The sequence below is a fragment of the Bubalus kerabau genome, chromosome X (genome assembly GCF_029407905.1).
Source record: "Bubalus kerabau isolate K-KA32 ecotype Philippines breed swamp buffalo chromosome X, PCC_UOA_SB_1v2, whole genome shotgun sequence".
Taxonomy (NCBI): domain Eukaryota; kingdom Metazoa; phylum Chordata; class Mammalia; order Artiodactyla; family Bovidae; genus Bubalus; species Bubalus kerabau.
In genome coordinates, this window is record NC_073647.1 from 158,697,593 (window position 1) to 158,721,738 (window position 24,146).

The 24,146-nt window shown below is 53.4% G+C and overlaps 1 protein-coding gene across 1 annotated transcript in view; it reads right to left on the bottom strand.

Moving 5' to 3' along the window:
• LOC129638890 (protein Shroom2-like) overlaps nt 1-5,094 on the bottom strand; it is a 140,582-nt gene extending 135,488 nt beyond the window's left edge. Inside the window, exon 1 of the mRNA XM_055563613.1 lies at nt 4,770-5,094. Within this exon, the coding sequence (XP_055419588.1) occupies nt 4,770-4,934 (165 nt within the window). The 5' untranslated portion in view covers nt 4,935-5,094. The remainder of the gene's footprint in view (nt 1-4,769) is intronic.
• Between the last annotated feature and the right edge of the window lie 19,052 nt (nt 5,095-24,146).

Below are 24,146 nucleotides of genomic sequence, written 5' to 3' on the forward strand. Positions count from 1 at the left end.
ACAGTTCATCTGCTGCTGCTGCTGCTAAGTTGCTTCAGTCGTGTCTCTGTGCAACCCCATAGACAGAACCCCATAGAGTCGTGGGCTCTGTGCAACCCCATAGACAGAAGCCAACCAGGCTCCCCCGTCCCTGGAACTCTCCAGGCAAGAACGCTGGAGTCGGTTGCCATTTCTGTCTGCAATGCTCTAGAGAGGGCGATTTTGTGCCAGGGGGCACGTGACAGTACAAGACACTTTCGGTTGTCACACATGGGAGAGGGGGTTACATTGCTAGAGTTACTGCTAGACACCCTACAATACACAGGAAAGGACGCCCCCCACACCCCACTCAGCAAAAAAGGATCCAGCCCAGAACATCAGAAGTGCCAAGGCTGAAAAGCCCTCGTGGTGTTGGTGGTGATGTTAATTTCATTTCTCAGTCATGTCTGACTCTTTGTGACCCCGTGGACTGTAGCCCCGCTAGGCTCCTCTGTCCGTGGAATTCTCCCGGCAAGAATCCTGGAGTGGGTTGCCATTTCCTTCTCCAGGGAGATCTTCCCCACCCAGGGATCGAACCCATGTCTCCAACTGGAGAAGAAGCAGAGATATGCAGGGTCAAGATCTGACCCTCAGGGCCCTTCTCAAGATGGGACCTCAGGGCTGTTCCATCTATAAAATGGGCTAATAAAACTCCATCAGGAAATCAGGGACTGAGCTGACCTTGTTCTTGGTATCACCTCCAGCTCGAAGTTGTACACTCCCAGGAGGCTTTCAACCAAGACACTCTTCATCATACATCTTACACGGGATCAGGCTTCTTCCAAGTCAGATTCTGTTAGAAATGAGCTGTAAAATACCCCAGCGCTCTAAATATGTAACCATGTAATTTCAGCATTTCTTAAATGCAAAAAAAAAAAAAAAAAAAACCTATTAGAAGACCCATTATTTCATGAGACCTAGAAATGTTTCCGGAGAAGGCAATGGCACCCCACTCCAGTACTCTTGCCTGGAAAATCCCATGGATGGAGGAGCCTGGTGGGCTGCAGTCCATGGGGTCGCTAAGAGTCAGACATGACTGAGCGACTTCACTTTCACTTTTCACTTTCATGCATTGGAGAAGAAAATGGCAACCCACTCCAGTGTTCTTGCCTGGAGAATCCCAGAGACGGCGGAGCCTGGTGGGCTGCCATCTATGGGGTCACACAGAGTCGGACACGACTGAAGTGACTTAGCAGCAGTAGCAGAGATGTTGCAGTGGAGAAAGCAATGGCACCCCACTCCAGTACTCTTGCCTGGAAAATCTCATGGACGGAGGAACCTGGTGGGCTGCAATCCATGGGGTCGCTAAGAGTCGAACACGACTGAGCAACTTCACTTTCACTTTTCACTTTCATACATTGGAGAAGGAAATGGCAACCCACTCCAGTGTTCTTGCCTGGAGAATCCCAGGGACGGGGGAGCCTGGTGGGCTGCCGTCTATGGGGTCACACAGAGTCGGACACGACTGAAGTGACTTAGCAGCAGCAGCAGAAATGTTTCAGTAGCTACTGGGAAAGAAAAGATTCAAAGCTTGGATTAATCCAAATTCTGGTGGTGAAACACGTTTCTCCAGTCTCCATCACAACAATCTACTTTCATTTTTTAAGACATTATAATGGGCACACTTTTCTCCATCCTTTCCTAATAAGTTCAGTTCAGTCGCTCAGTCGTGTCCGACTCTTTGCGACCCCATGAATCGCAGCACGCCAGGCCTTCCTGTCCATCACCAACTCCCGGAGTTCTCTCAGACTCACGTCCATCGAGTCGGTGATGCCATCCAGCCATCTCATCCTCTGCCGTCCCCTTCTCCTCCTGCCCCAATCCCTCCCAGCATCAGTCTTTTCCAATGAGTCAACTCTTCGCATGAGGTGGCCAAAGTACTGGAGTTTCAGCTTTAGCATGAGTCCTTCCAATGAACACGCAGGACTGATCTCCTTTAGAACGAACTGGTTGGATCTCCTTGCAGTCCAAGGGACTCTCAAGAGTCTTCTCCAACACCACAGTTCAAAAGCATCAATTCTTCGGCGCTCAGCTTTCTTCACAGTCCAACTCTCACATCCGTACATGACCACTGGAAAAACCATAGTCTTGACTAGACGGACCTTTGTTGGCAAAGTAATGTCTCTGCTTTTCAATATGCTATCTAGGTTGGTCATAACTTTCCTTCCAAGGAGTAAGCGTCTTTTAATAAAGTGACAGTTAATTACTTTAGTTGTTAACAACCAGCTGTTGGATCATGAGCAAACATCACTGATGACTTAATCCAGGAGAAAATGCAAGCGGGTGAAACACTGCCAATACCACACACTACAACATGTGGTTAAGAAATACACATGCGCATGTGACAGCATGCTCGTGTGCATGTATATACACAAGTGCGCGTGGAAATTTAGCACGGGCATCCCAAACTGTCCTGAATCCTCTCCATCCTAAGCAAAGAAATCACATTATCTCCAGTCACAGTATAACACCTATAAAAACCAAGCAGCAGTTTAAGGGAGGGACATAGGAGCATGTCAGGTTAAAATCACAAGCAGCTTTATTTCTGCAAAACCCTGAAGCACGATCTGGAAAGGCAGAGTGCGTACACTGCCACCAGTCTAGCCACACAAAGACACACACACAGAAACACATACACATGCAGAGTGTGACACTGCTACCAGTCTAGCCACACACAGATACACACACACACACACAGTGTGTACACTGCTACCAGTCTAGCGACACCGAGACACACACATACCCACGCAGTGTGTACAATGCTACCAGTCTAGCAACAAAGACACACACACACACACACACACAGTGTGTACACCGCTACCAGTCTAGCCACACACACACACGACACAGACACACACACATACACCTAAGACACACACAGCAACACACACCCAAACCGTAGCAACTACCGGGAGAGCCCATCAGGGGCTAAATCCGGAGCCAACAGCCCCCAGTGGTCTGCACAGGCCCTGGTTTGTGTCCACAGGCTCTACCGCCCCGCTCCTTCGGTTTGTAGAGGGGGGCCCTCTTGCACAGGAAGATGTAACGCCACTAAGAACTCGGGGGTGGGGGTGTTACGACTTGGGGTACACAGAAAGGGGGAGGTACTCCGAAATCCTTTTCCCCAGCTTCCGGTAAAACAATTGAATTTTTAGGCAGTTTTCTTACCCAGTGGAAGCCCCCAAAGCAAGACACTATCTTAAACATGTTGTACCACTTATTCGATCTGCTCTAACGACAGATCCGAGGAAGACAGCTTGAATTGGATCTGCGTGTGCTCTTTTTTAAAAGAAACACCTGAAGTTCTAAAGGTTTGGGGGATTCACCTGGTAAGATACCGGTGAATCTTTAACCTTCACCATCCGAAATGTCTGGTAAAACTCATTATTTAAAAAGCTCAAGCTACTATGCTGTAAGGTATGCAGGGAGCACCAGATCTGCACAAGGTCTGCCCACTAAGCTGCCTCCTACTTTTCAAAGAATTCAATGCATTAGTAGGTTGCACCTGTGTGAAATTTACAACAACAAAGACAGCCTCAACCCCCAGTTCAACAAAAATTCAGTGCACGTTTCCCCTCAGAGTCTCTAGTTTATAACCATAAAAAAATGAGAGAAAATAAAAAGATTAGTTCGGTCTCTCATTTGTTATCTAGGTAACAAAGCCACACCACCTCCTAAATGCAATCCGGTGGGGCAGGTTAGAAGTCAGTTCAGTGCTTCCAGCCGCGGTGAAGCAAGAAAGCAGAGAAAAAACAGTAAGTCACCTTCAAACCCTTCTGCGAGCCAAGAATTTTTTTTTTGCATTTTAAAGAGAACTTTGTCCCCAGGAATGGCGTGGCCCAGACCTTCCAAGAGAAACTGACCAACAGACAGTTTTAACCAAGGGAAAACCAAACGACTGGTTTTGTGTTTTTACGGGTTTATACAAGCTCGGCTGCTAAGTCTCAATATGGGTTTTCTATTTCGAGGCAAAAAAAGTCAAAGTTCTAAAGTAAACCCTACACACACACACACACATACACACACACACAGTTCAATCGCTCAGTCGTGTCCGACTCTTTGCGACCCCATGGACACACACACTAGCAACTTATTATCAAATCCCATTTTTATAAAGGACTCTGAAAACTTTCAGGGTTTTTTTTTTTTTTTTTGCAAGTATCCAGGGCGCCGCGGATCTAGGGCTGGAAGCCAAACGTCAGTAAATATTGATGGGCTTTTGGGAATGGAGAAGCTGGCCTGCCGGCAGCTGCTCGCCCACACATCCTAGAGATAAGGGGTGCGGGTCCAAGGCGGGGTGCAGAAACAAGCATCCAGACAGGCTAACACAGGAGGGGCAGGCTCTGTCCACCCGGCGCACGTGGGAACGTTCCCCCCAGACCACTGGGCTGGCCCACAGGTACAGGCCGCCACTACCAAGGCCGGGAGTGACAGCGGAGGGCCGGGCCCCTTCCAAGAGGGGGAGGGGAGAGATCCGAAACAGGAGCCATTGAAACTATCGGCGGCGCCGGGAGCCAAAAAGAGCTGGGAAAGAAGGCAGGGCGGCCCAGGTGGCGCCCGGACCACACACCTAAGGCGGGTCCCAGCGCCCCACGTTCTCTCAGCGGACCCAGGCAAACGCGAGTCCCGGGCCCCGGGCGCCACCCGAAACCACCCCCACCCCTCGCCCGGCGCTCCTGACCTCGACGAATCCCCCGCCCCCCGAGGCCACCTCCCGGCTGTCACCGTGCAAGTCCCGTGCCCCGCCTCACCTTGGTGATGACCAGCGGCTCGCCGTGCTCGCGGCCGCCCTTCAAGGTGAAGCCCCAAGGGGCGCCACCGCTCAGCTGCACCTCCACCAGGCGCCCGCCATCGGCCGTCCGTGCCTCGGCCTCCGCCAGTCGCTCCGGCCGCGCGCGGGGCTCGGCGCCCTCCATGGCGCGGGGCGCAAAGGCGGCACGGCCGCTCAGGCCCCCGGGGCCGCCTGACCCGCGCCCATATGCTCTGGAGAAGCCCAGCCGGCCGAGGGCGAGGGAGGCTCTCGGCGCCCCTGTCGCCGACCGCGGGCAAACTTGCGCTGCAACTTGCAAGGAAAGTACCGGCCAGGGGCGCGAGGGAGTACGGAGGACTCGCGGCGCTGCGCACGGGGGAAGGCGGGTCCCGGAGGGGGCGGGCCCGCAGGGAGGGGTCAGGGAGCCGCGGGGAGGGGGCGGGCCGGCAGGGAGGGGCGGAGCCGCGAGGAGGGGGCGGGGAGATGCGAGGAGGGGGCGGAGCCGCGGGCAGGGGGCGGGGAAACGTGGGGAGGGGGCGGGCTGGCGGGGAGGGGGCGGGGAACCGCGGGGAGGGGGCGGGCCCGAGGGGAGCGGGCGGGGAGCCGCGGGACCCGGCGCGCGCTCCGGGGCAGGGGGCGGGGCGTATGAGACGGGGTTTGGCTCGCGCCGCGCGCGAAAGAACAGGGGGCTCGCGCCGCGCGCGCGGGAAGGGGGACTCTCGTCGTGCTGCGCGCGCCGGGGGGAGCGCTAGCCCCGCGGACGCAGAAACCGGTGTCTGGCACCGCGCGTGCCTGTGGGAGGGCTGACCCGGCGCGCTCAGAAACGGGAAGCGGGGGGAACTCACGCCGCGGCGCGCGCCCAGAAACTGAGGGCTCGCCCCCCACCGCGCGCGTAGGAAGCGGGGCTGGTTCGCGCGCCGCGCGCGCCGGGGGGAAAGCCGGCTCCGCGCGCTCAGGAACGAGGGGGCTTGCGCCGCGCGTGATGGAAGGCTCCACGCGTGCAAGATGTGGGGGCTCGCGTCGCGCCGCGAGCGCAGGAAGGGGCGGGGCTAGCGCCGCGCGCGCCCGGGGGAGGGCTGAACCCGCGCGCGCAAGGAGTGGCTCGCGCCGCGCGTGCCGGGCAAAGGACTGGCCCGCGCGCGCAAGAACCAGGGTACTCGAGTGGCGCCGCGCGCGCAGAAAAGGGGGATACTCGCGCCGCGTGCGCACAAGGGAGCGGCCTCGCGCCGTGCGCGTACGGGTCAAGGGCTGGCCCCACGCGCGCGCAGAAACTGCGGTCTCGCGCCGCGCCGCAGGAAAGGGGGGGACTCGCGCCGCGCGCTCCCGGGCGAGGGCTGGCCCCGCGCGCGCAGAAACAGGGGACGTACTCGCGCCTCGCGCGCCGCGGGGAGGGCTGGCCCCGCGCGCTCAGGAACGGGGGGCTTGCGCCGCGCGTGACGGGAGGCTCCGCGCGAGCAAGAAGTAGGGGCTCGCGTCGCGCCGCGTGCGCAGGAAGGGGCGGAGCTAGCGCCGCGTGCGCCGGTGGGGAGGGCTGACCCCGCCCGCGCAGGAACCTGGGGGCACGCGCCGCGGCGCGCGCCCAGGAAGCGGGGTCTCGCGCCGTGCGGGCCGGGGGTGGCTCCACGCACGCAGGAAGAGGGACTAGCGCCGCAGGTGGCGAGGGGCCCCGCGCGCACAAGAGTGGGGGCTCGCGCCGCGAGGCGTGGGCAGGAACGGGGGGGCTCGCACCGCGCGCGCCGGAGTAAGGAAGGGCTGGCCCGCGCGCGCAGGAAAGAGTGTGTGTGTGTCCAGTCTGGTTTGATTTCAAGCGAAAGTCCTAGCTCTGTGGGAGTGATTTCCCTGGCGGAGAGGGGCCATAGAAAGGCAGTATTTTAATACAAATCACGGCTCAGTCACTGTTTATGAACTGGCAATGGATCAAAATGGATGTCACAAACCCAGACTGGTCAGACCTGGCAAGAGCGCGTGGTTTCTGGGGGAGATGGGTTAAGATGAGACAGCACTGTTGAGGGCTCCCGGTTCTGGAGAATTAACCTCCCTCGCCCCCCGGGAAGGCCTGCTGACGGGCGGGAGAGCGGACTTCCCGACCCTGAGCTCTCCGCCCCTCACCCCTCCTCCTCGCTGCCAAGCATCACCCTCGTGAGGCCTCGTGGCGTTCCGCGCTGCCCTCGCCGAGCCTGGCGCCTTTTCTGCCAGCGCGGGGGGTCGGGCGGGGGCCGCGGGGAGGCCCAGGGCACATGACGCCCCCTGCCCGCGGTCTCCGCGTCCAGCACATGACTCAGGCTGATCGGCGCGCGTCCCCAGCACAACCCATGGCCTCCCCGCGCCTCGGCACCTTCTGCTGCCCCACGCGGGACTCTGCCACGCAGCTCGCGCTGGGCTTCCAGCCGCGGGCTTTCCACGCGCTATGCCTGGGCAGCGGCGCGCTCCGCCTGGCACTCAGCCTCCTGCAGCTGCGGCCTGGGCGCCGGCCTGCGGGTCCCGAGGTCGCCTTGGCCTCGCCGCCAACCTCGGCCCGCGGCCCCGCCTCCGTGGGCATAGTGCGCGCCGCCGCCACTTGCGACGTGCTCGGCTGCCTGGGTGAGCGCGCGACCCGCGCGGGCGGGTGGCGACCCGTCGGTGTGCGAGTGAGGACGCCCGACCCGCGGGTGGTGGACTCGAGCGTGCGTGGTTCAGGGCGCGGGGCCGGCAAGTGGGGACCCGACTATTAGTGGTTGAGGGCCAGTGCCCCGCGAGTCCCCTTCATGGTAGTTGTGGGCGCACGGCCCGTCGTAGGTGGGGACTACTGCGTGCGCGGTTGAGGACGCGCGACTCAACGATGGGGACCCCTCCGTGTGAGGGTGAGGATGCCTGGCCCGCGAGTAGGGACCCGTCTGTGAGTTTTGCAGGGCGCCCATACCTCGGTGGGGACCGTGCCGTGGGCGGTTGAGGGCTCAAGGCCCGCGTTTGCGGATTCCTCCTTACAGGGTTGAGGTGGCGCGGCTCGTGAGTAGGAAACCCTTTAGTGGGAGTTGAGGGCGCGCGGCCCACGTGTGGGGACACTTCCTTGTGCGGTGAGGCCGCCCGGCCTGCGAGTAGGGACCCGTCTGTGCGTTTTCTAGGGCTTGCGCACCACGAGTGCGGACCACTCCGTGCCCAATTGAGGGCTCGCTGCCCGCGAGTGGGGACCCATCTATGCATTTTCAGGACGCAGGTAACGCCGTGGGGACCCCTCCCTGTGCGACCCGCGGGTCGAGACCCCTCTGTGCCCAGTTGAGGGCTCGCTGCCCTCGAGTGGGGACCCCTCCGTGAGCGTTTAAGGGCGCACGGCCCGCGAGTGCAGACCCCTCAGTACGCGGTGGACGCACGGCCCGCGGGTGGGAACCCCTCAGTGCGCGATTGAGGGTGCACGACCCACGGTAGGGTCCTCTCCATGTGTGGATTAGGACGCCAGACCCACCAGTAGGGACCCATCTGTGCATTTTTCAGGGATCGGATACGGCGGGTCGGGACCCCTCCGTGCCCAGTTGAGGGCGTGCTGCCCGTGAGTGGGAACCCCTCCGTGCGTGGTTGAGGGCCATGGCCGACGAGTGGGGACGCCCTTCATGGGCGTGGAGGGCGCACAGCCTTGTGGTGAGGACAACTTCATGCGCGGTTGAGGGCGCAGAGCCCAGGGGTGAGGAATCCTTGGTGTGCAGTTGAGGGTGCACGTACAGCCTTGAGGACCCATTCGTGGGCGGTTGATGGTGCGTGGCCCGCAAATTGGGATCCCTCTGTGTGTGCTTGAGGGCACGCGGCCTGCCAGTGAGAACCACTGCGTGAGCGGTTGAGGGTGCACAGCCTTGTGGTGGGGACCACTGCATGCGCGGTGGAAGGCACACGCCCGCGGGTGAGAAGCCCTCCGTGTGTGCTTAAGGGCCACTGCACGAGCGTGGGGACGCCTCTGTGCGCGGTTAAGGGCGCACGGCACGCAGGTGCAGACCCCTCAGTGTGCGGTTGAGGGCGCACAGCCCAGTGCTGCGGACCACTGCGTGCGCAGTTAAGGGCACACGACACGGGGGTGGGGACCCCTGTGTGTGCCAGTGAGGATGCCAGGCCCGCGAGTTGGGACCCGACTGTGTTTTCCTGGGCATGCGCAGTACGGGTCGGGACCCCTGTATGCCCAGTTGAGGCCCGCGGCCGGCGAGTGGGGACCTCTCCTTACACGGTTGAGGGCACACGGCCCGCGGATGGGAACCCCTCCATGCCGTTGAGGGCGTGGGTCCCGCGAGTGGGGACCCCCTTCTTGGGAGTTGAGGAAACACGGCCCTCAACTGGCGAACTCTCCGTGTGCTGGGAAGGACACCCGTCCCGGGGCTGGGGGGGCCCGCCCGCGCAAGGTGGGGGCTCGCGCCACGCTCCCAGGAGGTGGGGGCTTGCGCCGCGCGTGCCAGGGGGAGGGCTGACCCCGCGGGCGCAGGAACCCGGGGCCTCTCGCGCCGCGCCTTGTGCGCCGGAAGTGGGGTTCTTCTGCCGCGCACGCAAGAAGTGGGGGCTCATTCCACGCGTGCCGGGGGCCTCACGAGCGCAGGAAGGGGGGCTCGCACCATGCCGCATGCGCTGGGGTCGGGGGCTCACGCCGCGCGCACACGGGTGAGGGCTGACCCCGCGAGTGCAGAAAGTGAGAACTCGCTCCGCGCGTCCCAAGGGGGCCCCGCGCCCGCAATAAGTGGGGGCTCTCTCCACGTACCCAGGAAGCAGGGGCTCGCGCTACGCGTGCCGGAGGTCCCCGAGTGCAAAGGAAGGGGGACTCGCGCCACGGGTGGCGGGTATCCGCGCGCGCAAAAAGGGGGGCTTGCGCCGCGCCACGTGGGCAGGAAGGGGGGGGGGGGTCGCGCCGTGCGTGCGTGCCTGGAGGAGGGCTGACCCCGCGCGTGCAGGAACCGGGGGGCTCGCGCTGTGGCGCACGCACAGGAAGTGGGGGCTCGCGCGGCGCGTGCCGGGGAGCCCCTCGCGCGCAAGAAGGGGCGGCTCCCGCCACGCATCCAAGAAGCGGGACTCGTGCCAGGGGTGCCGAGCGCACAAAAAGTGAGGGCTCGTGCCACGCATGCCGGGGGACCCAGTGCACACAGGAAAAGGAGGCTCGCGGCATGTGCGTAGGAAAGGTCGCCATGTGCGTCGGAAAGGTAGGGCTCGCGCCGGGGGAAGGGCTGGCCCCGCGCACGCAGGAAGTGGGGGCTGGGGCCGCGCGTGCCGGGGTTGGGGGGCGCCTGCGCGCGCTGGAAACGGGGGACTCGTGGCTCGAGGCACGCCCACAGGAAAGGGGGTCGCGCACTGCGCGCGATGGGGGAAGAGCTGATCCCGCGCGTTGGTTGGGGGCTCGCGCCGCTGCAGATCAAGGGGCAGGACGCGCTTGGGCTGCCGCGAGATGCCCAGAGAGTGTAAGGAGCCTAGAGGCGGGTGCACCGAGGTGAGGGGGCCTTGGGTGGAGGCGCGCTTGGGACTTCCGCCCGCCCGCGGGGAGTAGGAAGCTGCGGACTACGGCTGCAGCTCGGGGCTGTGACCTGGGGGGGGTGGGCGCGGGGGTGAGTGGCGCTCCCCGTGGGGCCAGAGGTCTGGCTGGGGCAGCGGCTTGAAACCCAGCCTTTTCCCGCGCCCGGACAACAGGCAGGAGAGGCCGCGGACACTAGGTTTCATCCCTAGGTGGGAAAGATCCCCTGGAGGAGGGCATGGCAACCCGGTCCAGTATTCTTGCCTGGAGAATCCCTTGGACAGAGGAGCCTGGTGGGCTACAGTCCATGGGGTCACAAAGAGCTGGACACCCTGTGCGATTGAGCACACAATCAACCAAAAGATGAAAGACCATATAAATGCACCTACAGTTTTTGGATGTGCCCTGTCCCAACACCAGGCCTCCCTTGTGGCTCAGCTGGTAAAGAACTGTGCAATGGGGGAGACCTGGGTTCCATCCGTGGGTTGGGAAGATGCCCTGGAGAAGGGAAAGGCTACCTACTCCAGTATTCTGGCCTGGAGAATCCAATGGACTCTACAGTCCATGGGGTCACAAAGAGTCCAACTTTCACTTTCACAACACAGTGCTGCTCCCCTCACCCTCCCACTGGTCACTCCCAGCCCGAAAGCTGGTGTTGACTAAAAAAAATCTCAATTTAAACCTTAGATCTTAGCTAGGGCTGAAATTCAGACCACTCGGTCCACTAAAGCATGAAATCCTTGTCTCCATAAATCACAGCAGCAGTGGTCTATCACATTTTCATTCACTTCATTCACTGTGTAATCGTTGTCTGATCACCCATCTGCCAGTCAGAGGGGTTATACTGTCATTCCTTGAATTCAGGTGTAATTTTACCTACATCCTCACTAAACATCATGCTGCTGAGCTTTTTTTTTTTTAATCTTCACATAAGGCATCCCTTCCAGCTTCACTCAGTCAGTTCAGTCATTCAGTCATGTCTGACTCTTTACAACCCTGTGGACTGCAGCACTCCAGGCCTCCCTGTCCATCACCAACTCCTGGAGCTTGCTCAAACTCATGTCTATTGAGTCAGTGATGCCACTCAACCATCTCATCCTCTGTCATCCCCTTCTCCTCCCGCCCTCAATCTTTCCCAGCATCAGGGTCTTTTCAAATGGGTAAGTTCTTCGCATCAGGTGGCCAAAGTATTGGAGCTTCAGCTTCAGCATCGGTCCTTCCAGTGGACATTCAGGACTGATTTACTTTAGGATGGACTGGTTTGATCTCCTTGCAGTCCAAGGGACTCTCAAGAGTCTTCTGCAACACCACAGTTGAAAAGCATCAATTCTTCTGCACTCAACTTTTTTCATGGTCCAACTCTCTCATCCATTCATGACTATTGGGAAAACCATAGCTTTGACTAGATAGACCTTTGTCTGCAAAGTAATCTCTCTGCTTTTTAATATGCTGGCTAGGTTGGTCATAGCTTTTCTTCCGAGGAGCTTTAATTTCATGGCTGCAGTCACCATCTGCAGTGATTTTGGAGCCCAAGAAAATAAAGTCTGTCACTGTTTCCATTGTTTCCCCATCTATTTGCCACGAAGTGATGGGACCAGTTGCCATGATCTTCATTTTTCAAATGTTCAGTTTTAAGTCAGTTTTTTCACTCTACTGTTTCACTTTCATCAAGAGGTGCTTTAGTTCCTCTTTGCTTTCTGCTTAGCATCAGTTGAATATTTATAAAGCCACAGTCTATATTGACATTAATAAACATGCTGCAAGAGACAACACCAAGCCTGCTGTCAGATAGGTGCCCTTCTCTTAGCCCCTCATAAATCTTTCAACATTCCTGGGATTACACAGTTGAGCCCGTCTGTCTGTGGTCCCGTCACACTGAGGCTTCTGTATCACGTTTCACATGTCATGACAAGACTGTCAATCATCCGTGGTGTGACATTACCTCTGCTTTGTGAATGAAAGGCATAGCCAAAATGTACCAACTTGCACCCCTTTGGGAAGCATTCAGTATGACATTGAGCCCATGTGGACTTCTGCTGGTGACAGCTTTCTTTTCTAATAACTAACAACTCAGGCAGAATTTCCCAGAGTACAGTGTGTTTGTCAGCATCTAGCTTTTCACAACAGGGGGCCAAAGTACTGGAGCTTCAGCTTAAGCATCAGTCCTTAAGCATAAGTCCTGAATATTCAGGACTGATTTCCTTTAGGATGGACTGGTTGGATCTCCTTGCAGTCCAGGGGACTCTCAAGAGTCTTGTCCAACACCACAGTTCGAAAGCATCACCTGATGTGAAAAGCTGACTCATTGGAAAAGACCCTGATGCTGGAAAAGACTGAAGGCAGGAGGAGAAGGGGACGACAGAGGATGAGATGGTTGGATGGCATCACTGACTGGCTGGACATGAGTTTGAGCAAGCTCCAGGAGATAGTGAAGGACAGGGAAGCCTGGTGTGCTGCAATCCCTGGGGTCACAAAGAGTCGGACATGACTTAGTGACTGAACAACAGGAATGTCGGTTTTGTTCTACAAAGAACAAAAGACAGAGCACATTTATTCTGTGGATTTTCTCAATTTTTGGACATTCATCTTCATTGCTTAGGACTTGAGACTGAGCGTCTATCCTTTTGGACCCTCTGAGCATCCAAACCTAGACATTTGATAGTCTCAGGAATGTGTGTTCCACCTTGTCAAGTCTAAGGTTTATTTCCTTTGATAGAGCAGAGATAAGCGAAATGAAAGTGGTCCTGCTTTCACTTATCAACAAGCAGAGCATCGGTCAACAAGGCGAATTGGATCAACTTTTAGAGATTTATGTCTGTATGTGTTCGTCCTCCAGTTGTGTCTGCTTCTTTGACACCCCATGGACTATAGCCCGCCAGGCTCCTCTGCCATGGAATTCCCCAGGCAAGAATACTGGAGTGGATTGCCATTCCCTTCTCCAGGGGATCTTCCCAACCCAGGGATTGAACCTGGATCTCCCACACTGCAGGCATATTCTTTACTGTCTGAGCCACCAGGGAAGAGATTCAATCAGTAGCTAATCCTCTTCATGAAATAGAGCACAGATTGTTTAATTTTTTATTCTAACAGATGTATAACTATAAAATGTAATGAAGGATGGAGTTCCAGAATTTTCCTTGTATGTTTCAAATTATAGGGTCAAGTACCTTTCAGTTTGTAAGCTCAAGCATACTGAGACACCTTTTTCACAGGGCCAGCAGGAGGCCACGTGCCAGAGGGTGACTAAGCCCGTGGGTTGTGGGTCGTAACTGCTGAGCCTGAGGGCAGTAGAGCTCCTGCACCAAAAACATGGCACCCCACACCTCTCCTGGCTGGTCCCCATTTGCTGCAACTAGAGAAAGCCCGAGAGCAGTAACGGAGACACCAGCGCAGCCAAAAAATATAAATCAATAAATTTTAAAAATATATCTGAGAAGGGCCAAGTTTCGTGCTGGCAACTAGAAGAGACTATATACCTAATTGGGCTTCCCTGGTGGCTCAGTAAAGAATCCGCCTGCCATGCGGAAGAGCGGGGTTCCATCCCTTCACCAGGAGGATCTCCTGGTGGAGGGCATGGCGATGCGCTCCAGTATTCTGGCCTGGAGAAGCCCCATGCACGAGGAGGCTGGTGGGCTACAGTCCATGGGTCACATAGAGTGGGACACGACTGAGCAATTAACAGCAGCCCTGGAGAGTACATCTCATTTGTTAACACCCATCTGTCCTGGCTCTTGGGAGCCCTTGCCTTGCTCTAAAATCTACTGGAGGAAGAGCCAGAGGCTGAGTCCTCATCTACAGAAGTGAATTCTTCTCTGAGCTCTCTGGCTGTTGGAAGAAAACATTTCTTTGGGGCTGTCAAACTCAGAATGGGTGACTTCAGAGAGACGCTTCTGTGTTGAGAGTCTTGGCTGTAAACCTTCTTTGGAAAGGCTCACAGAGGTGGTCAGATCCATTGACGACAATTTCTTCTTGAGCCACAGCTCCAAGTCTGCGCTTCGGTTCAGATCAGTTCAGTTCAGTCACTCAGTTGTGTCTGACTATGTGTGACCCCATGGACAACAGCACGCCAGGCCTCCCTGTCCATCGCCAACTCCCAGAGTTTACCCAAACTCATGTCCATTGAGTCGGTGACGCCATCCAACCATCTCATTCTGTCGTCCCCTTCTCCTCCTGCCCTCAATCTTTCCCAGCATCAGGGTCTTTTCAAATAAGTCAGCTCTTCCCATCAGGTGGCCACTATTGGCGGTTCAGCTTCATCATCAGGCCTTCCAATCAACATTCAGGACTGATCTCCTTTAGGATGGACTGGTTGGATTTCCTTGCAGTCCAAGGGACTCTCAAGAGTCTTCTCCAACACTGCAGCTCAAAAGCATCAGTTCTTTGGCACTCAGCTTTCTTTATAGTCCAACTCTCACATCCATGCATAACCACTGGAAAAACCATAGCCTTGATGAGACAGACTTTTGTTGGTAAAGTAATGTCTCTGCTTTTTAATATGCTGTCTAGGTTGGTCATAACTTTCCTTCCAGGGAGCAAGCATCTTTTAATTTCATGGCTGCAGTCACTATCTGCAGTGATTTTGGAGCCCAAAAGAATAAAGTCAGCCACTGTTTCCACTGTTTTCCCATCTATTTGGTATGAAGTGATGGGGCCGGATGCCATGATCTTAGTTTTCTGAGTGTTGAGCTTTAAGCCAACTTTTTCACTCTCCTCTTTCACTTTCATCAAGAAGCTTTTTAGTTCCTCTTCACTTTCTGCCATAAGGGTGGTGTCATCTGCATATCTGAGGTTATTGATATTTCTCCGGGCAATCTTGATTCCAGCTTGTGCTTCTTCCAGCCCAGCGTTTCTCATGATGTTCTCTGCATATAAGTTAAATAAGCAAGGTGACAATATACAGCCTTGATGTACTCCTTTTCCTATTTGGAACCAGTCTGTTGTGCCATGTCCAGTTCTAACTGTTGCTTCCTGACCTGCATATAGGTTTCTCAAGAGGCAGGTCAGATGGTCTGGTATTCCCATCTCTTTCAGAATTTTCCACAGTTTATTGTGATCCACACAGTCAAAAGCTTTGGCATAGTCAATAAAGCAGAAATAGATGTTTTCTGGAACTCTCTTGCTTTTTCGATGATCCAGCGGATGTTGGCAATTTGATCTCTGGTTCCTCTGCCTTCTCTAAAACCAGCTTGAACATCTGGAAGTTGATGGTCCACATATTGCTGAAGCCTGGCTTGGAGAATTTTGAGCATTACTTTACTAGCATGTGAGATGAGTGCAATTGTGCGGTAGTTTGAGCATTCTTTGGCATTGCCTTTCTTTGGGATTGGAATGAAAACTGACCTTTTCCAGTCCTGTGGCCACTGCTGAGTTTTCCAAATTTGCTGGCATATTGGGTGCAGCACTTTCACAGCATCATCTTTCAGGATTTGGAAGAGCTCAACTGGAATTCCATCACCTCCACTAGCTTTGTTCGTAGTGATGCTTCCTAAGGCCCACTTGACTTCACATTCCAAGATGTCTGGCTCTAGGTGAGTGATCATACCATCATGATCATCTGGGTCGTGAAGATCTTTTTTGTACAGTTCTTCTGTGTATTCTTGCCATCTCTTCTTAATATCTTCTGCTTCTGTTAGGTCCATACAATTTCTGTCCTTTATCGAGCCCATCTTTGCATGAAATGTTCCCTTGGTATCTCTAATTTTCTTGAAGAGATCTCTAGTCTTTCCCATTCTGTTATTTTCCTCTATTTCTTTTCATTGATCTCTGAGGAAGGCTTTCTTATCTCTACTTGCTATCCTTTGGAACTCTGCATTCACATGCTTATATCTTTCCTTTTCTCCTTTGCTTTTCGCTTCTCTTCTTTTCACAGCTATTTGTAAGGCCTCCCCAGACAGCCATTTTGCTTTTTTACATTTCTTTTCCATGGGGATGGTCTTGATCCCTGTCTCCTGTACAATGTCACGAACCTCCGTCCATAGTTCATCAGGCACTCTATCTATCAGATCTAATCCCTTAAATCTATTTCTCACTTCCCCTGTATAATCATAAGGAATTTGATTTAGGTCATACCTAAATGGTCTAGTAGTTTTCCCTACTTTCTTCAATTTAAGTCTGAATTTGGCAATAAGGAGTTCATGATCTGAGCCACAGTCAGCTCCCAGTCTTGTTTTTGCTGACTGTATAGAGCTTCTCCATCTTTGGCTGCAAAGAATATAACCAATCTGATTTCGGTGTTGACCATCTGGTGATGTCCATGTGTAGAGTCTTCTCTGGTGTTATTGGAAGAAGGTGTTTGCTATGACCAGTGCGTTCTCTTGGCAAAACTCTATTCCCTTTGCCCTGCTTCATTCCGTATTCCAAGGCCAAATTTGCCTGTTACTCCAGGTGTTTCTTGACTTCCTACTTTTGCATTCCAGTCCCCTATAATGAAAAGGACATCTTTTTTGGGTGTTAGTTCTAAAAGGTCTTGTAGAATGGGATTAGGGCTTTATAAAGGAGACCCCAGAGAGCTCTGTGAGTTTCCCAGGTGGTGCCAGTGGTAAAGAACCCGCCTGCCAATGCAGGAGATGTAAGAGATGAGGGTTCCATCTCTGGGTCGGGAAGATCCCCTGGAGGAGGGCAGGTTACAGTCCATGGGGGTCGCAAAGAGTCAGACAGCACTCAGCGACTCAGCACACACAGTGAATACATAATGGTTAAAAAAATATACACACACAGGTATATAAAGCAATACCTAACTATGCAGATCAATAGTCCTTAAAAAAGACAAGAGTACTTAGATGAAATTACTATTGCAAAAGTTTTCATTGATTTCTGTTTTTGACTAGGCGGTGTGGCTCCTGGGATCGTAGTTCCCTGACCTGGCGCCAAGTCGTAGCCAATGGACTGCCAGGGAAGTTCCAAGCATTTTTGTATTTTAAAGTACATTTTTAGAAAGCTATTGGTTATTTTTCAATGTTTTTTTTTTCTTTTAATTAGGTAGCCAATGAGCATGTATTTCTTGAGGGCTTTTGACTTGTCCAGCACCAGGGAGGACTTGCGAAGGAATGTAAAGGATGCAAGAAATATGAAACATTCACTCTGGCCATAAAGAAAACGTCATTAGCTTCCATGAAACAATGAGGGCACAATTAACGTGCAAAATGGCTTTTCCCTGCAAAAGGTTCATCCGCATCAGAGAAATCCAAGTAGAGAAGAAAAGAAAAAAGAAATAAATAGACCTCTTGTGTTTCCTTCTCATCCACTTTTTTTTTTTCCTCTGAAGGGTTTGAAAACACCTCCTGGAAGGAATGACTGAGCTAGTATGCTGCTGGCTGAGAGGAGGTGGGGTGATGGTTCAGGTGGGGACCCCAGGGGCAAAGAAAGGATTGTTCTCTGTGGCGAAGTTGCGAGCATCAGGACTTGGTGGCAGCCTAGCACATGAACTCAGAGTTCATTTTGAATCTGTCCCGAGTCTCCATACCCCACCTCCCCTAGGGCTGGTGTATATCTCGGGGGTTGGAGGCCATCAAAAACAACTTCCTGGGTTTTTGGCTGAAGTTAGCTGAGTTGAGGGGCTCCTGAAGGGAATTTCAGGCAGACGCACACTTGAAGGGAGGCAATTATGAGTTTCATTCAGGCAGATGGAATCTGAGATGCTTTCCCAATACTGTCTTACCTTTCCGAGGGCTGTAGTAATAATGTAACATCGCTAGTGAAGAGCTATTCTTTCCCTTCGGGAGGTCTGAAGTCTGGAATCAGGGTGTCAGCAGAAGGGACTTCCCTGGCGGTCCAGCGGCTAACACTCTGCACCCCCAGTGCAGGGGGCCCAGGTTCGATCCCTGGTCGGGGAACCAAGATCCCACAAGCCACAACTAAGAGCTGGCGCAGCCCAATGAAGAATAACCCACTCCGGGATTCTTGCCTGGGAAATCCCATGGACAGAGGAGCCTGGCGGGCTGCAGTCCACAGCGTGGCAGAGTCGGACACGACTTAGTGAGCACACACACGTACATTTTTAAAAAAGGTTATAGTGGGGCTATAACATGTCTGGAGGCGCTAGCGGAGACTCTGCTCCTCCCCCCTTCCACCTTCGTATGGCTATAGGTGCTTCTTGTGTTTGCCCTAAAGTCCCACCTAAAGAATCAACTCTCGCTTCTGCATCTCAAAATTCTTATTTTAATCACATCTGCAAAGAACTTTTTCTTTTTTTCCAAATAAGATAACGTTGACGGGTTTTCCAGGATCCGGACCTGTCATCTTTGGGGAACATTTAGTCAGCTTACTGGAGAAATGGAAACCACTCATAGGTGTCCTGGAGAATGAAGGGGACTTTGCCAGTTAGTTTGGAAGAAGCCTGACTAAAGCCCCACAGCTGATTTCCACAGCTCCCCTTCGTGAGGAGGAGTCAGGCTAACAATCCACTGACCTCAGGTGGTGCTTGCAGAAGCCTAGTCCCCAACCTTCTGCCAAGGGAGGACTACCCCCCAGGGAAGCCCTCACATAAAGATTTGGCATGTCTCAGTCACTCAGTCGTGTGCGACTCTTTGCCACCCCATGGGCTGTGGCCCACCAGGCTCCTCTGTCCAGGGAATTCTCCAGGCAAGAACACTGGAGTGGCTTGCCGTTTCCTTCTCCAAGATCTGGGATACCTACCAGCAGAAGACCTAGATAGATATTTCTCCAAAGAAGACATACAGATGGCCAACAGGCCACATGGAAAAACGCTGAACATCACCAATAAAAGGAAATGCAAATCGAAACCACCATGGGATATTGCGTCACACCAGTCAGAATGGTATTAAAAAGTCTGCAGATAATAAATGCCAGAGGAGGGGTGGGGAAAAACGGAACCTCCTACACTGTTGGTGGGAATGTAAGTTGATGCAGTTACTATGGAGAACAGTATGGAGGTTCCTTTAAAAACTGAATACAGAGTTACCATATGATCCAGCAATCCCATTCCTGGGCATATATTCAGAGAAGAACATGATTCAAAAAGATAATGGACCAAAGTTCAGAGCAGCACTATTTAGAATAGCCAGGACATGGAAGCAACCTAGATGTCCATCAGCAGATGAATGGATAAAGAAGATGTGTGAAGTAGCCCCCAGCCTGGGCCACGGTCACCACCCCATGAGTGACCCTCAGCTGTGGTCAGGGTCTGGAGATCACAACACTGGCCAAGGGGCAGGCTTGAGGCTCCTGAGAGCACAGGAGCTCTGACACCCACCTGGCACCCTTACTTACCTTCATCCCTAGTATTATATTTGGGAACGTCTTTTTCAAATCTTGAACGCCTTCTGGGACCCAACCTGCCTGTAACTTGGGGATAGTTCTGCCTGTGAAATTGCAGAATGAAAATGCAACACCGGGGTCATCAAGGCGGGTCTAGTGGAAACCAAGGCAAGCGATTTCGAAGCTGCAAAAAAAGATTCCACATGTGAGATTTCAGCAAGATAACCTCAAATGTACTGCTTTGCCCAAAAGCAGAATGAAATTTCTCCTCCTTCGCTATGATATCACTTGGGTGATTATGCAATAAATGCCTTTCTAGCTTCATATGGCACATTTTAAGGGGAAAAACAAAAACAGTGAGTGCACGTTCATTCAATAAGTTGTGTCCCACTCTGCAACCTTATGGACTGTAGCCCACCAGGCTCCTCTGTCCATGAGATTCTCCAGGCAAGAAGACTGGAGTGGGTTGCCATTTTCTTGTCTAAGCAATCTTACCGACCCAGGGATTGAAACTGCTTCTCCTGCAGACAGATTCTTTACCCCTGGGCCACCTGGGAAGCCAAAAAATCCAATAGAGATACTTGTAGGAGATTCTTAGATGGGACTTCCCTGGTGGTCCAGTGGTTAAGACTCCATGCTGCCAATGCAGGGGGCACAGCTTTGATCACTGCTCAGGGGAACTCAAGGGCATGACAACCCACTCCAGTATTCCTGCCTGGAGAATCCCATGGACAGAGGAGCCTGGCGGGCTACGGTCCATGGGGTCACAAAGAATCCCGACTTAGCACAGACACACAAAGTCTCTCCCATTTCCTCCTTCTCACTCCCAGTACAGTCACAGCCACACACACGCACGCACACACACACACACACACACACACACGGCAAAAGGGACTGGTCATCTGTGTATCCTTAAAGCTGATAATTCAAGGGCTTCACAGGACGCAGGACGCTGAAAAAGAAGCCTCTGCTTCTTTGGTGTTCGAGGGCTACTGCTTTGGGTGCTGGAAATTCCTTCACTGGCTGCTGGCCAAAACATTTCTTTCAACTGAGTCTATATGACCCCTTCAAGGAACGTAGAAGTATTTCACTAGCAGTAGAAATAACAAGGAGTGACGCAGGACTGCTGTCTGAAAGGTGGTGGAGTTTTTACTGCAACGGAAAGACTTCTTCTGGGCACACATAGCATGTTTCTAAAAGTTGGATAGGTTGTCATTCCTTACCTCTGCACAATTAGACTTGTAGAAAGCCTGCAGGAACTATTGTGTGATTGGCTTTTAAAACAATACAGTTGCTTACATTTCAGAATAATTTTAGATTGGGACTCACCTGATGGTCCAGTGGTTCAGACTCTGTACGTCCACTGCAGGGGGCATGGATTCCCTGGCAGAGAATGTAAGATCTCCAGGAAACTAAGCTCCTACTGTCCTGTGGTGTGTGGCTGTCTCCTTTTCTAAATAAAGCTTTATTGGTACCATGCCCCATCCATTCACTTACCTTCTGCCAGTGGCTACTCTGGGGCTCCCAGGGCAGTGGTGGGTAACTGCCACAGAGACCATGCAGCTTGCAAAGGCTAAAATATGTACTGTCTGGCCTCCTCAGAACAGGGCTTCCCTGGTGGCTCAGCTGGTAAAGAATCTGCCTGCAGTGCAGGAGACATGGGTTCAATCCCTGAGTTAGGAAGATCCCCTGGAGAAGGGAAACGCTATCCACTCCAGTATTCCTGGGCTTCCTTGGTGGCTCAGCTGGTAAAGAATCCACCCGCAAAGCGGGAGACCTGGGTTTGATCCCTGGGTTGGGAAGATCCCCTGGAGAAGGGAAAGGCTACCCACTCCAGTATTGTGGCCTGGAGAATTCCAAGGACTGTATAGTCCACGGGGTTGCAAAGAGTCAGACATGACTGAGTGACTTTCACTTGCATTTTTGAGCAACTTTCACTTTCATTTTTCTCTTCAGAATAAAGTTCTCTGACCCCTTAATAGACTCAAGTGTTGTCACTGGTTTGAGAGACCGGGGTTACGTACATGGTTCACTGTGGATGTTCAACCAAGGGCATCACAATGGGACCCAAAGACCGGAAAGGAAGCGCCACCACGTTCAACTCAAGGGGCGGACTGACCCACACTTTCTCTGTGAGTGCATTTTGGTCCCTCTGAGATGGAGCTGTTGCTCTGGTCTGTGTATCAGACACACGTTTCCACCGTGTGTGCAACCAGCGGCATATAAATCTGTGTCATCTGCAAACATGAGTTCTCGCCACAAGCCAAGCCCTTGAAGTTCATGTGGATTTCCTAGTGCCTGCTCTTGGCTGCTTCCATAAGCAATATAGCAGTCATTTCGAAGTTAGAGTCTGTGGTTAGTGAGCAGACTGCCTTTTTGTTAGATATCTGAGCTCTGACTTCGGAGCACGTGGCTGCCCAGAAACAGTCATCTCACTTTACTATGTTACTATACTGTGCGGCAAGGAAAAGGAAATGGCAACCCACTCCAGTGTTCTTGCCTGGAGAGTCCTGTGGATGGAGGACCCTGGTGGGCTGCCATCTATGAGGTCACACAGAGTCAGACACGACTGAATCAACTTAGCATTAGCATAATGTGCCACTGAAAGAAACATAACATTTAAATGAAGGTTGAAATACGTGTGTATATGTGTCAATGGACACATGAGTTTGAGTAAACTCCAGCAGTTGGTGATGGATAGGGAGGCCTGGAGTGCTGCAGTCCATGGGGTAGCAAAGAGTTGGACACGACTGAGCGACTGAACTGAACTGATATATGTGTCCATCCTATAGACCTCCCTGTGGAGCCCTATACCAAGGTCACAGGCATGGAGCCCTTGGACCAAGGTCACAGGATAAAAATCTCTGGAACTGATTAAGTCCTATAGCAACTGTTGCCCTGAGCCTCCAGATCTAAACTTGCCAGTTTCCTGACCCCATATGAGCTAAAATACCCACTCTGTTATCCACCCAATAGCATCCTAGGGGGTTCTCAAGTGGTACTTGAGGTAAACAAACTGCTTGCCAATGCATGAGACATAAGAGACTCGGGTTCAGTCCCTGGTTTGGGAAGATCCCCTGGAGGAGGTCATGGCAAGAATACTCCAGTATTCTTGCCTGGAGAATCCCAGGGACACAGGAGCCTGGTGGGCTACAGCCCATAGGATCACAGAAAGAGCTGGACACAAGTGAAGCAACTTACCACACATAGCATCCTAACTAATCACCTAATGCCATCCTTCTAGTAGGAATTTTCTGTCTTGAGGCTATAAAAATGGGCTGCTAGCCCATCAAAGGGATCGGCTCTCCCTTGAGCCAGCCCTCTGTTCTAACAGCATATCCCATACTGCACTCTCATAAACTCTCTTCTCCTCTCATTCTGCCTCATCTCTGGAAACTTTTCCAACCGGTGCATGGACCACAGCACTCCCCCAAAACACACTTCCTTCAAAGTGCAGTGACATTCAGATGCCATCACATCTGAGACCACCTGCGACCTGCCTCCAGCCTCTCAAAAGTGGACTTCTTCTTGCTTCGAGATGCTGAGTTGCAGAGAGTGCTTCGGTCCTTCTGACCCCTTTGCGGACACTCACATTGACGGGGCGGTGAACCTCGTATTCCCTGCTGGAGCTTAGGGAGTGACCTGCCTGGATTGAAGTCTCAGCTCTATGACCTCTGTGAGCTTGGACACGTCACATGTCTTCTGCTGCCTTGGACAGAAACTAGAGACAGAAAGGTGAGCCACCAGGATGGGGGGTGCCAGTTAAGCCAGACTTGAAGTTGTCCGGTGCAGCCAACACTGAACTGGAAGGCAGTCGGATAAGGATACTCGCGTTAGCTTGGGTTCCTTCTTTGTCTCTGGACACAAACCCCACCCTGTCCTTTCCAGCCTGGGCTCGTCTCTTTGCAGGCTGAGAGATGGAGCTCAAGACTTAGTCAGATGGCTCCAGCATTGAATGTTCTGCTGACTGCTCTCTTAGGCACTATTTCTCAAGCCATCCATTTCTGCTATCTCTTCAGAACAAAGACTGGGTTTCCTTCAGGAAGCCAAGTCAGGTGAGGTTAATTCCCCACAAAAACCACAAGTCAGACTCTGGCTTCTAACTCTCAGTAGCTCACTCATAGTCTGACTCTTTGTGACCCCATGGCCTGTAGCCCGCCAGCTCCTCTGTCCACGCAATTCTCCAGGCAAGAATCCTGGAGTGGCTAGCTGCTGTTCCCTTCTCCAGGGGATCATCCTGATCTCGGATGGAACCCTGGTCGCCCGCATTGCAGGCAGATTCTTGATCTTCTGAGCCACTAAGCCCAGGTTCAAAACCCACCCACTATGTGCAATATTTACAGAGCTACTGAATTCCCCCGGGGTGGGGGTTGGGGGGCAGAAAAGGAGTTGCATGCCAAGCTGTAACCCACGGCAACACTTTTTCATCCGCTTAAAGCTCTGTAGGCAACCTTGAGCAGTTTTGTCCGTTCTGGAGACACTGGGCAGAAACAGAGGCCGAAATGCAGTGACGCTGTTGCACAGATCCACCCCCCAAATCTTTGGCATCAGGGCAAATGGACAAACGCGGCATTTTCATCTTTTAAGGCACGTTCCACACACGATCTTCCAAAAGAATGTTCTGCTTTCCAGGAGCCAAGGAAATAGAAGATCAACTGCTCCAAACAGGTACTGAGATCTCCACTCTCTGAAGGAATCAGGGTCTTGGGAGTA